Below are 13,797 nucleotides of genomic sequence, written 5' to 3' on the forward strand. Positions count from 1 at the left end.
GGGAAGGTAGAAAGCGGGGAGCCAGAAGTGGGGCATATTCTGTGATTGGTTGGGAAGCATATCTGTATCTCTGGTCGGTCCTGAATTAGAAGTAGGGACAAAAATAGGGAGGCTGACAGTCATTGATTAACCAAGGCTTGACCATTCTTGGCTCATTGTTGCCAAGGCTGTGGCTTAGCTTTCTAGGTTGATTGCTATAGAGATTGTGAGTGACTTCTATTGTTATATATGATCTGGCTATTATCTTACATATTCTACTTACATATTCTATATTTTCTGTAATAACAATACCAATATTATTACTAACAATATGAATATGAAAACATATTGAAGGTATCTTTTGTAATGAAATTTTTCTTTTGAGTATATTTCACTAGGAAGATAGTCAAATAAATCTATTTTAAAGTCACTTTAGAAAAATTCTGTGTGTGTATAGCATGAAACGTATTTTTTCTATTTCTTCAGGAATTTATTTCATGTTTATTTTATGATTATCTTAAGCATGTGCACATTTCCAAAGTCAAATCTAAGAAAGGTATATCCAGAGAAGTCTGGCTTCTGTAGCTAAGTCTTCTATTTTCTACCTCTATACTTAATAATTTTTTTTTTTAAAGATTTGTTTGTTTGACAGACAGAAATCACAAGTAGGCAGAGAGGCAGGCACAGAGAGAGGGGGAGGCAGGCTCCCTGCCGAGCAGAGAACCCGATTCGGGGGTCGATCCCAGGACCCTAGGATCATGACCTGAGCCGAAAGCAGAAGCTTTAACCCACTGAGCCATCCAGGCACCCCTATACTTAATAATTTTTATAAAATTAATTTTACAAGTTACACTTTTACTTTTTAAATATTAGCAAACACATACATATATATTTAAATATATGTTCATATAATTTATTTGTTTATTATGTATTTATATACAGTCATTTATAGATAAATGGTAGCGTGCAAAACACACTTAATTCTATCTTGTTTTTTTACAGTTAATGTATCCTAGAACTCACTCCCTTGTACAATTATTCTTTAAAAGTTCCTGTGTCTTGGAGATATAGTTAGAAAAGCTTCTCTACTCCAATATTATTGAGAAACCTAAATGGATTTAATTCTATTATTATGTGCTTAGTTTATTTTAAAATGAAATTAGTTAATAGTTATGGGCCAGGATAGTACCTTTCTAATATGGCCATTTGTATATGTTGAAATTTTCCTAAATGTGTGTTCGTTTATTTTATACCTAATTATTTGAAAATTAGAAAAATTGTTTTTTCACTTGTATCTCTTTCTTCTTAGTTTAGAATGGGTCCTGGTGGAATTGTCAGATAATTGATTGGTTGACCTACATGTGCATTTGAGGGAGTTTTAGAGATTCTTTTCTGCTTACCACAAGGAAAGTCTCCTGAGATTCAGAACTTTAGACACATGCAGTTGTTTAATTTATCTTACAGTTTTAAGTGTCACATAAAGTTCAAAAAACAGATTATTGAGCCATTAAACTAAGGTCTTAGATGTTTTATCTTCCTAATGGGATAACATAGAGAATCTGGTTTGTAGTTTGATCTATAACCTTGTATAACATGCTTTAAATTTTTGTTTAGGCAGTTTGGAAGGGCTTTCTTTTGAGAAAGAAACTGACAACAGCTTTAGAGGCTATTAAGAATGAAGAATCTGAAGAAGAATATGAAGAAATAAACTTAGAGGATTTTACGTTTGACGAAGTAAGTACCAACTACAAAATATAAATATTGGTTTTAATTTTTTTTTTTAACATACTACTTTGGAGCTAACTCAGCTTCTAAGATTTTTCTCCTCTTAACACTATGTTACAGATTAAAAAAAAAATAACCTTTGAAAAAGTATGCTTCTAATTTCTTAGTATCTTCTTTTTGTACTCTACAAATGTGTGCAGAACGTGGTCATAGAATATTTACAAGAGTTTCTGTATGTTCTTTGACCAGATTTACGCCATGTTTTGTTTATCAGTTATCCTTCACTAAATATAACTCTGAGCTTAATTCATGCCCTGCTTAACAGCATTTTGTAGTTCTTGTTGCCTAGGAAATGAGAGCATCCTCTCTAAATTGCTATTTAAGTATTCCATAGTAAGGTAGCACACTATCCAGACATCTATGCCACTTCTTTCCTGTGGCTTCTATATGCTCCAACCAAATTGAGCTCGATTTTATTGTATAAAGCACTTGCCTTTCACATTCTGGTTTTACTCCCTGTGCTTCCTCTTCTCTAGACAGTTACACCCACATAAACACCATTCAGATGAAGAAATAGAACATATGAACACCCCCAGACTTCCTCATGCCTCTCTAGTATTCATACCTCCATCATCATAGAGTAGTTTTCCCTATTTTTGAACTTCCTGTAAGTGGAATCATATAGCATGTACTCTTCTTTCATGTAATAGTATTCTGTGAGATTTATCTATGTTATTGAGTGTAAATATACCACTCTTTTGTCAATACCACTTTTTATCTATTATTTGAATATACCACTTTTTTAAAAGATTTTATTTATTTATTTGACAGACAGAGATCACAAGTAGGCAGAGAGTCAGGCAGAGAGAGAGAGAGGGGGAAGCAGGCTTGCTACTGAGCAGAGAACCTGATGTGGGACTTAATCCCAGGACCCTGGGATCATGGCCTGAGCCAAAGGCAGAGGCTTTAACCCACTGAGCTACCCAGGTGCCCCTTAAATATACCACTTTTTAAAAGTATATACTACTTGGAAGATATTTTTTGTTGAGTTATTCTAGTATTGCCTTTTATGACCAAATATTATGAACATTTGTATGCATGTCTTTTGGTGTGCATATTCATACTTCTTTTAGGAATAGAATTTCTGAGCCTTAACATTTACCTATGTTTAGTTGATAATGCCTAATGTTATTTCAAAGTGAATGTATCAGTTTATAGTCCTATCAGCAGAATATGAGGGTTTCAGAGGAAGCTCTATCTACACCAATGTACTTTCATGTCTTTTTCTTACATTTCAGTAAGTTTGTGGTGTTATCTTATTATTTTAATTTACATTTCTGTCATAATTAATAGTTGAATACCTTTTAGCATGCTTATTGACCATTTAGCCACTTTTGTGATATGATCAAGGGTTGGCATATTTTTCCATTGGGTTGTACATCTTTTTTTCTCGTTGATTTGTAGAACTTCTTTATATATTCTGAATACTACCCTGTTTTTCCTTGCAAATATCCTGTCTAACCTCTGGAGCTTACCTTTTCAGTGTCTTTATGGATAATTTTAATGAACAGAACGTTTCTAATTTCAAATTACAAACAAAAATTTTAATTGTGACATATGAGAAATCTTTTCTTACTCTTAGATCATTAAGATATTCTAGAAACCTTATTAACTTTCAGCATTTAAGTCTGGGTGCATCTAGAATTGATTTTTATGTGTATAGTTTGAAGAAGGGGTCATGTTCCCTTGGGTCAAGTGAATCTATAAATCAACTTGGAAGAACTGATGTTTTTAGACTATTACTTTTTTAAATCCATGAACATAGACTGTCTTATCACTTATGTAAGCCATTTAAAATTTCTGTCCACAATGCTCTGTAGTTTTCTTCATAGTGGTCTTGTACATTTTTGGTTAGATTTATTTCTAGAGGGGCGCCTGGGTGGCTCAGTGGGTTAAGCTGCTGCCTTCGGCTCAGGTCATGATCCCAGGTCCTGGGTTCGAGCCCCGCATCGGGCTTTCTGCTCAGCAGGGAGCCTGCTTCCTCCTCTCTCTCTCTGCCTGCCTCTCTGCCTACTTGTGATTTCTCTCTGTCAAATAAATAAATAAAAATCTTTAAAAAAAAAAGATTTATTTCTAGATATTTTATGTTTTCTGATATTGTATTTCTTTTTGTATGTTGACCTTATATTTAACCACTTTGCTGAAATCACTTATTAATTTTAGTAGGTTATCTCTCAGGTCTTTTCTATTTTGTATATACAATCATGTCATCTGAAAATAATTATAATTTTATTTCTTTTGTTCCAATTCTTACGCCTTTTGTTTTCTTGCCTTACTATTTCCAGTAAAGTGTTGAGTAGTGATGATAGTAGACATCATTTTCTAGCTTCTTGTCTGTGAGAGAATGTTTTCAATAAATAAGCTTTCACTAAATAGATGTTTAATATAGGTTTCTTATAGTAACTCTATATTTGATTCAGGAAGTTACCTTCCTTAACACATTTTTACCATTCCAAGATATTAATATGATGATGATGATGATGATTTTATAAATGAATTGGATTTTATCAAATACTTTTTATGAATATAACATTGATTTTCCAAACATTAAGTCTCATATTCAAATAAACCAACTTAGCTGTAATGTATTATCTTTTTTACTTATCTCTGAATTTGATTTACTAATACTTGTTTAGGATTAGCATTTATATTAAAGAAGTCGGATGTGTAAATTTTCTTTTTTATAAAACTCCTAATCTAGATTTTGGTGTCAAGGTTATATTAGCCTTATACATTTGATTGGGAAGTATTTCCCCTATTTCTGTTTTCTGGAAGAGTTTGATGTGAGATTAAAAAAAAAAATGTGTCTCAGCATATAATCTATTTGGAGAAATGTTCCACGTGCACTTGAAAGGAATATATTCATTTTGTTATTAAAATCTCAGTTACTTCAGGTTTATTGTTTTTAAAAATCTTCTTAATCCTTAGTGATTTGGGGGGAGGAATTCTATCAGTTATTGACAGAAAAATGCTAGAATCTCTTACTATGATTGTGGGTTTTTCTAAATGAGCTTTTATTTCTGTCAAATTTTGCTTTGTACTTTGAAGCTACATTATTAGGTCATACATATTTTGTATAGTTAAGACATATAGTTAAGACACTGTGTCATTGACCCTTTCATCATAATAAAATTCCCTTCTTTCATATAGTTTTCCTCTTTAACTAAATGCTACTTCCTCCAATATTTTCATACCTATAGCCTTCTTTTGGCTAGTAATTTTATAGTAGTATATGTTTTTCTAAACATTCCCATTCAACATTTCTCTGTTTTATATTTAAAGTGTGACTCTTATAAGAGCATATAATTGGGTTTACTTATTTTTATATTCTACTCTGACATTTTTTCATTAATATATTCAGACTATTTTACTTTATTTTAATAAGAGTATAATTAGGTTTATAAATGCCATCTTTGTATTTGCTTTTTGTTTGTTCATGTGTTCTATATTCCCTTTTAGTTTTTTATTGCCTTCTGTGCATGAATTAAGTTTTTTGTTTGTTTTTCCTTTTTCCCCCTTCATTAGCTTGTTAGGTTGTGGTCGTTTTTCTCCCTACATTAACATGCTTCCATCTGGATTCATTTTCTTTTCCCTAAGGATTTTTTTTAGTAATTATTTAACTTCAGATTGAGTCTTTTTTATTGCTTGAACATTTCTCCTACTTTAAATTTTGGAGGATATCTTCTCTAGGTATAGAATTCTAGGTAAGATTTTGGTGTTTAAGATGCTTTTTCATTAGTTTCTGACTTTCATGGACTCTGATGAAAAGTCAGTAAAAAGTTTTGCTTTTTCTTCTCTAAAGATATCATCCCACCCCCACTCCCCTGCCTACTTTTAAGGTTCATTTTCTGTGTTTTTCTGCAAAGGTGTAATTTTATTTGTATTTTCTCTGCTTATATTAAGGAGACCACATGGCTTCTTGAATATGTGGTTTATGTCTTTCATCAGTTTTAGAAATTTCTTAGCCAGTTATTTCAAAAATTTAATCTTTTTCATTATTTCTCTTCTTTGATGTAAAGTGGTTCCAAAATTGTGTATGTTAGAATTTCTCACCATTTCACATGTGTCTCTTAGACTCTCTTTTGAATTTTCTTTTTTTTCTTCTGTCTTTTTTTTTTTTAAAGATTTTATTTATTTATTTGAGAGAGAGAGATCACAAGTAGGCAGAGAGGCAGGCAGAGAGAGAGGAAGGGAAGCAGGCTCCCTGCTGAGCAGAGAGCCCGATGCGGGACTTGATCCCAGGACCCTGAGATCATGACCTGAGCCGAAGGCAGCAGCTTAACCCACTGAGCCACCCAGGCGCCCTTCTTCTGTCTTTTAATATGGTTGTTTCCTACTGACATATCTTGTAGTTTACTAACCATCTCTCTTGTGTTACCTAATTATTTTTAGCCTATATTTTGAATTCTTAATTTTAGTTATTCTATTTTTTAGTTCTAGAATTTTTACTTGATTATTTATTATAAATTCCAGTGATATTTATTTTCAAAGGTTTCTCAGTTAATTGCAACACCTGGATCACTTGTAGGTTTATTTCTATTGACTCTATGTTTCTAGCATTTTGAGTCAGTCAGTTCTCTTTTTCAGCATTTAACCTTTGATTAAGTATCAAAAATATATGGGAAAAAAGTGTAAAGACCCTGCAAGAGGTTTTCTTTCTCTAAAGAGTATTGAATTTTAATTAATCTTGTTGGCAAATAGCATATGAGCAGACATTCTTTTGAGGCTTATTTTCAAGCTTTATTAGTGCTGCTGTTATTTCTCGTTCCTCTTATAGGCTGAGCTAATATGGTTTCTCATCTAAAAGTGGCACGTGTACCAGGTTATCATCACCTTGTTTATCCCTCAATTTTAATCCCTTTATCCACAGCATCAAGTGACTGATAAAGTTTCTTCTTAGCTTTATAACACTCCAGGTGTTCTTATTGTCCTTTGATTCTAGGTATCTCTCCTACACATATTCTACATGGACTTGGAAAACACCTGAAGAAAAATTTATTACATGATTTTGTGTTCACATTTTAAAACATCATAGAGTAGAGGTACTCAGACTAGATCCTGACCCATTGATCATCCAACTGCTATCAAATTACAGGAGTTTATCACACCAACACTTCTCTACCTGCAACTCTTCCCCTTTGGGATAAGCCTCTCTGGCACTAATGGGGTAGAAAAGTGAAACATGTAATACATCAGTTTCTACTCTACAATTCAGATATAGAAGCAACAACAACAGTACATTGAACTAGACTAAAAGGTCCTACCCACAAAATAACTTTAGCTTCTTCCTCCACTGTGAACAATGTCCAAACCCTATCAATTGAATCAATGTGACTCATACTACATGAGTCCTGGGTAACATAGTGCCCTCCAACATGGGGGAAAACACTATCTCTGTCTTCCCAGGGTGTTAGCTTTATAAAGATCCTTGAAAAGATAGTCTGGAAAGAGAGTTGTCACAAGACATGCAGAAATTGTGACCCATGGAGTATTGTCTCCTGGCATTAAGCAATTATTATATATTACTCATAATAAACCTTGGAAGCAGTGATAAATAAGACATTTTTGTGGGCTTTGAGTTCACAGTTCAAGGTGAATAAACTTTTTAAAAGAATTATTTTAGCAGGATTTTTAATAAACTTAGGTCTCAATTTCCTTTAGGGGAAATTTTTGCCACCTTGCCATAAAGTATATGCAATAACAAATAAATATCTAACTAATAGATATGTTAAGTCTAATGTGACATAGTGATCTACAGTTGCATTTTATTTTGTATCTTTTAAATTATAAGATAATTTTAGATGATACTTTTAATTGTTGACTTAATTTAACAAGGTTTATTTTCTCTGTTACTTAAAGTATACTATGTAGAAGACAATATATGAAAAAAAATAAAGTTATCTTTAAATTTAAACATTACAAGTCCTCTTAAGATTCCCTAAACCTAGAGAAGATGAGAAAAGCTAATATAATATAAATATAGAAAACCACAACAAATTTAGATTTTTTTTTTTCCTCAGACCAAAGTAAAATTCAATAAGTTTTCAGGAATAATTTTTGAGGAGACAAAGGTGTCAAGCTGGGCAACTTTCAGCTCTGGAGTTCATGTTTGATCCTAACTTCACAGAGTGTTACATATACCAGTACATTATGGGAAAGTAAACAAATGCAACCTAAATTACAGGCAAAGAAAAAGATTAAAGTGATATTTTGTTTGATGAAAAGAGATATGAATGGAGTATAACAACAGTCTCCAAGAATATGAGCCACCATACTTTTTCATTGAAGATGGAAGAGAGGGCTTATTTATTTATTTTTAAAGATATTTATTTATATATTTATTTATTTGAGAGAGAGAGAGAGCACAAGCCAGTGGTGGGGCAGACAGAAAGGGAAAGAGAATCTGTAGACTTTCCACTGAGCACAGAGTCCCATATGGGGCTCAATCCCAGGACTTTGAGATCATGACCTAGCTGAAGTCAGACACTTAACCAACTGAGTCGTACAAGCACCCCAGAGGAGAAAGTTTAGAAAGTGAGATTTGAGATTAATAATGGGCCAGATTTTCAAACTGTAAGGATTCTAAGATGCTCCAAAAGTTATCAGGAAGTATTAGAAAGAATTACTTTGGGGATAGTAAGAGGCAACTTGGGCAGAAGAAGAGGAAAGTGTTGGGACAGGGAAGGGGATAGTTAAGGGAGAAAGAAAAATATCAAGTCATGGCTTTTAGGATTTCTAGGACTTGTTCAATTTTCACTGACTTGTGACTTAGGGCACGTCTGATACTAGTTGCATGCATCAAATGAAAAGATTACAGTAGATGGCCTGGAAAATTTTGCATATACATACCCAAATAGACATGAATGTTATTTGTAGCTCTTCTCCATGATAGCTTTATATTCTGGACTCGCAAAGTTGAATTGTAGAATAATGATTTCTTCTCTGGTCAAAAGCCAAATACATATATATCTGATCAAACATTCGATTGTGAACACAAAGTTATAGTTCTATCTAAATTCAGGTTCATTTTTAATACGTTAGTAAATTTGCTAGTAGTCTTCTGATAACCAGAAAGCTTTCCAGATCCTCAGTTGTAAGTTAAAGAATATCTGAACAGAAGGTTTTCTTAAGCAAAAACTGAAATTTGTATAAATGTCCAGTGGTAAGCATGATATATTAATATACATTTTTAAAACAGTAGTATATTTATAATCTTGGCCAATTTCTCTTGTCATTTTGAGGTTTTTTTTCAACAAAGTACTGCCAAATATACTAGATATTAATAAGCTTGAACTCACATAAATCAGTAGTCTTGGTAACATTTTTGGTTGTGATTATATAATCACTAAAAGTATCTTTAGCATTTTATACTAAGCCTTCTCTTTATGCTTCTAGAAATTACTGAGATAGTGGTTAAAGAATTGTTCTGGAATCTTACAAAAGTTTGTGACCTTGCATTAAAAATCAAGAAAAACTATTTTCAATGTTTTCTGCACTTTTAAATATCAATTTAAAGACTAAGTTTTTTCCCCAGACTTTGTTTAGCTTAAGAAAGAGACTTCATCAACATCTATGTGCTATGGCAGAGAAATCATTCTTTGTGAGTCTTTAGCCTGCTGTAGAAAGAAAACAACTTGAGTCCCAGAGAATATAAAACAGGAGATGGTTGGCAGGTGTTTAAAAGAAGAAAAGGTGTGTATGTGTGTGTGTGTGTACACAACAGTGTATAAATAAGGCTCTTTACCTGGCAATACTGGTCCTTTCCACCATTAGTCCTCATTACCTTTCAAATTTTTCTTCCAATTTTTTAAATTTTAGTAAGATACACATACAATTTACTGTCTTAATTTTTGTGTACATTCAATAGTATTAAATACATTCATAAAGTTGTTTTACTATCACCACCATTTAATCCATATCCAGAACTCTCTTCATCCTGTAAAACTGAAACTATATAGCTATTAAACAGTAACTTCTCAATCTTTCTTAACATTCTAAAGTTGTAACACTGCAGTTTGAATTTATGCCCTCTTACCTTCAATAGCATCCCCAAAACTTGTTCTTATCCGGCTCCATCTCGACCCTTTTCAGTTGTTGACATCACAGAATTACCTCTTTATATACATAAACCAATAATTCCTTTAAATGCATTAGTGCCTTAAATTATGTAGGAAACTAAATGAGGAGTTATAAACCAAAGTCGCAATAATACTAGTTTTTAAAGCTATAGTTTTTTTTTTCTCTATTAGTCTCTTTAAATCATGTAGAAACAAAAAGTAAGGTTACAAACTGTTGGTATAATAATATTGGCTTTTATAATTTCCCATGTATTTATCTTTACTGGGATCTTCATTTTTTTTTTTTTCCCACACGACTTCCAATTGCCGCTTGTCTCTTTATTTCCACCTGCAGCACTCTCTTTAGCATTTCTTTCAGGGAGACCTAAAGGTAATGAACTCTCTCAGCATTTGTTTGTCTAGGACTCTTTTAATTTCTCTCTTGATTTTGAAGGACAGTTTTGCCAATACAGGAATTTTGGTTGACAGTTGTTTGTTTTTTGTTTTAACTTTTAGCACTTTGAATACATCAGCTCACTGCCTTCAGGGCTTCAAAGTTCTGATAAGAAATCTGCTAGCTGTCTGAGGATTCCTTATATGTGATAAGTTACTTCTCATTGGCTTCTTTCAAGATTCTCTGTCTTTGGCTTCTGAAAGTTTGATTATGTGTCTCAGTGTGGGTTCTGAGTTCATCGTATTTCCAGTTCTTTGAGTTGCTTGGATGTTTATATTCAGGTCTGTCATTGAATTTGGGAAAATTTTGGTCATTATTTCTTCAAATATGCACTCTGCTTCTTTCTTTCTCTGTTCCTTCTATGACTTCCATGGTATATATGTTGGTCTGCTTGATGGTATCTCACAGGCCCCTTAGGTTCTATGCACTTTTCTTCAATCTTTTTTTTTTTCTATTCCTCAAACCTGATTATTATATTGTCCTATCTTCAAGCTCACTAATTTTTTATCTGCCTACTCAGAGACATATCTCTCTAGTGAATCCCACTAGGGAATATTTCATTTCAGCTACTGCACTTAAGAACTCCAAATTTTCTTCTTGATTTCTCTGTAGATTTTCTGTCTCTTGATTGATATTTCTGTTTTGTTTATACATCATTTTCCCTCCTTTTAGTTCTTTAAATATCTTTAAAACAATTATTTAAAGATCTTTGTCTGGTAAATCTGCTGTGAGGTCTTTATTTAAGGATAGTTTTGGTTGATTTATTTATTTTTCCTTTGAATGTGCCATAAACTTCTCTGTTTCTTTGAATGGTTTGTGACTTTTTTTTTTATTTACAATTGGATATTGAATGTAATGATTATGGTGACTCTAGAAATTAGATTCTCTTCCCCAGGGTTTGCTGGGATTTTGTTTTTGCTTTTATTAATGTTTGTTTCTATATTATTGTAGTCTGTCTCTGTGCTGAGTATCAGCCCGAGTTTTATATAAACTTAAGGTCTCCTCAGGTCTTTTCTGAGCCTGTGCCTTCCCCTATATATGTTTGTTGACAATCTAATTTCCCACATATGTGCAGATGCTTTTGAATATTCTAGTCTTTTTTAAAATTTTTTTTTAATTGAGATTTTATTTATTTATTTGACAGAGAGAGACACAGCGAGAACAAGAGCACAAGCAGGGGGAGTGGCAGAGGGAGAAGCAGGCTTCTCACCAAGCAGGGAGCCCAATGTGGGGCTCGATCCCAGAACCGTGGGATCATGGCCTGAGCTGAAGGCAGATGCTTAATGACTGAGCCATCCAGGTACCCCATTCTAGCCTTAAAAAAAAAAATGTGCATCCTAGTCTTTGATATCTCACTCCCAAAAGATGAAAAAGAGAAAAGTGAAGGGGTAAGGGAAGGACACCAGCCCATTAAAACCCCTGGAAATCACTTAGCTGGTAGGGCAGGGGCTTGCAACAAGAGGGGAAGTACAAGGACACCCACGTCTTTGCACCTCTGAATCAGAAGTAATCAATGAGTAGTGCACAGATCATCATATTTGGAGGACAGGGTCTTTATTGTCCACCCTGGCTCTACAAGCTATGTGCAGGCTACTCCTGAATAGCTGCCTAACTCAGGGCCAGGGGGTAGAGCTGGCAGCTGTGCCAAAAGCTGAAACTGACTAAAATTAACCCCAATTTACCATCCAAGTTTTCCCCTGGAAGTTATAAGCCATCAATAGATTCCAGAGTTCCCCAATAGTTACATCAGATGGATTCTGCAAGTGCAGTCATTTTCTAGGTTGGGAGACAGGGTCCCCATTCTTCCTACTCCACCATCTTCCCAGAATCTTCTGCACATTGCCTTTCATTGTATTGTCTCCACATTTTCACATTCTCTCTTCACTTTAATAATTTTCATCAGAGTAGGAATACGAATTTGATGATCATTGCTATGCCATGGGCCTTAATCTTTCCTGGGATTGAACTGGATTTTTCTTTATTTGCCACATAAAATAAAGAATTAAAAAATCTGAGCCTTGAATCCTGTTTGCATCAAATAGCACATTTTAAACCAGATATTTATTCTTAAAACATATATAACTGTGATATATATGCTAATAATGTCTGCCTGGAAAAAATTGGACATTGTACTTGTCAAACAACTGCGTAGTCAAGAAACACTGAAAATTGTATAAATGGAAAATAACATTTAGTTCTCCTCAGAATATAATCATTCTAGTTTTTAAATCATAAATGTTTGACTATTGGGGCATCTGGGAGGAGCAGTCAGTTAAGTGACCAACTCTTAGTTTTGGCTCAGGTCATGATCTCAGGGTCACGAGATTGAGCCCCATGTAGTGCTCCTGCTCAGCACGGAGTCAGCTTGAGATTCCCTGTCCCTCTCCCTCTGCCCCTCCCCTCTTGCTCTCCCTCTCTCTTAAATAAATAAATAAATAAATAAATAAATATTTTAAAAAGGGGCACCTGGGTGGCTCAGTCTGCTAAGCATCTGCTTTTAGCTCAGGTCACGATCCCAAGGTTCTGGGATCAAGCTCCACATAGGGTTCCTTGCTCAGTGGGAGTCTCCTTCCCCTCTCTCTCTGCCCCTCTCTGGCTCATGCTCATAATTTCTCTCTCTCTCTCTCATAAATAAATACAATCTAAAATAATAAATAAATAAATAAAAATTTAAAATCTTTAAAAATAAACATGACAAATGTCTGATTTTTTTAGAACTTTAAAAAAAAAACAAGTTCATGGGCATTCTGATCTTTTTTGTAGATTCACAAAACTTCATAGAACCACAGAAGTTTATTCTAAACCATATTAGCTAATCCAGGCAATAAAATTTAGATAATGATATCCTAAATGCTGTAACAATAGCATACTTAGTAATCTCTGTCAAAAGATAAAATAAATTACATAAATGGAATAAAGATATTTTAAGATTAAAAAGTGAAGGGACTTATAAAAGTATCATTTCAAAGTTTAAATTTACATTTTTTATCATCCACACACTTGAATTAGAGACTCTAATATTAGGATCCATGATTTTTATGTTGCCACAAAATTTATTTTTCCACCTATTCAGAAAATTTGTGAAATTTTTGAAGAAATTAAGTAAAAGCTATCATATAGACAGTGTTTATGGAAAAATTGATACTAATGTGTTAAAATACCATAAATTCTCAATAGTGAGGTTTGGTGGAAAATATTAAAACTTGCATTATAAAGAGATTAAAGCTTATTTCCCTCAGTTACATCCGGAGTTGGCTCAGAATCATGGTTATCAAATAGTTAAATACACTGAGCAATCTGTTTTTTTGGAACACTTGAGTACTCAAATTCTCACTTTATCCCACTTAGGGCTGAGAAGTCTTTTATTTTTTTACAATGTTTGCATTAAACAGGTGTATAACATCTCACAATAGCAAGTAGCATATTTTCCTTAAATAAAAACTCCAACATATTCTCTTAATATTTGTCGTATAAAAGACAATTTAAAAGGCTCTTTGTAAACATGATGCAACTGAATTATGT

The 13,797-nt window shown here is 33.4% G+C and overlaps 1 protein-coding gene across 4 annotated transcripts in view; it reads left to right on the forward strand.

Annotated features, from left to right (window-relative positions):
• The window catches only part of LRRIQ1 (leucine rich repeats and IQ motif containing 1), a 219,676-nt gene that overhangs the window by 88,316 nt on the left and 117,563 nt on the right, over positions 1-13,797 (forward strand). For all 4 annotated transcript variants that reach the window (XM_047743254.1, XM_047743252.1, XM_047743253.1 and 1 more), the window contains one exon: positions 1,594-1,713. In XM_047743254.1, coding sequence (XP_047599210.1) covers positions 1,594-1,713 — 120 coding nt within the window. The remainder of the gene's footprint in view (positions 1-1,593; positions 1,714-13,797) is intronic.

The sequence above is a fragment of the Lutra lutra genome, chromosome 8 (genome assembly GCF_902655055.1).
Source record: "Lutra lutra chromosome 8, mLutLut1.2, whole genome shotgun sequence".
Classification (NCBI taxonomy): Eukaryota; Metazoa; Chordata; class Mammalia; order Carnivora; family Mustelidae; genus Lutra; species Lutra lutra.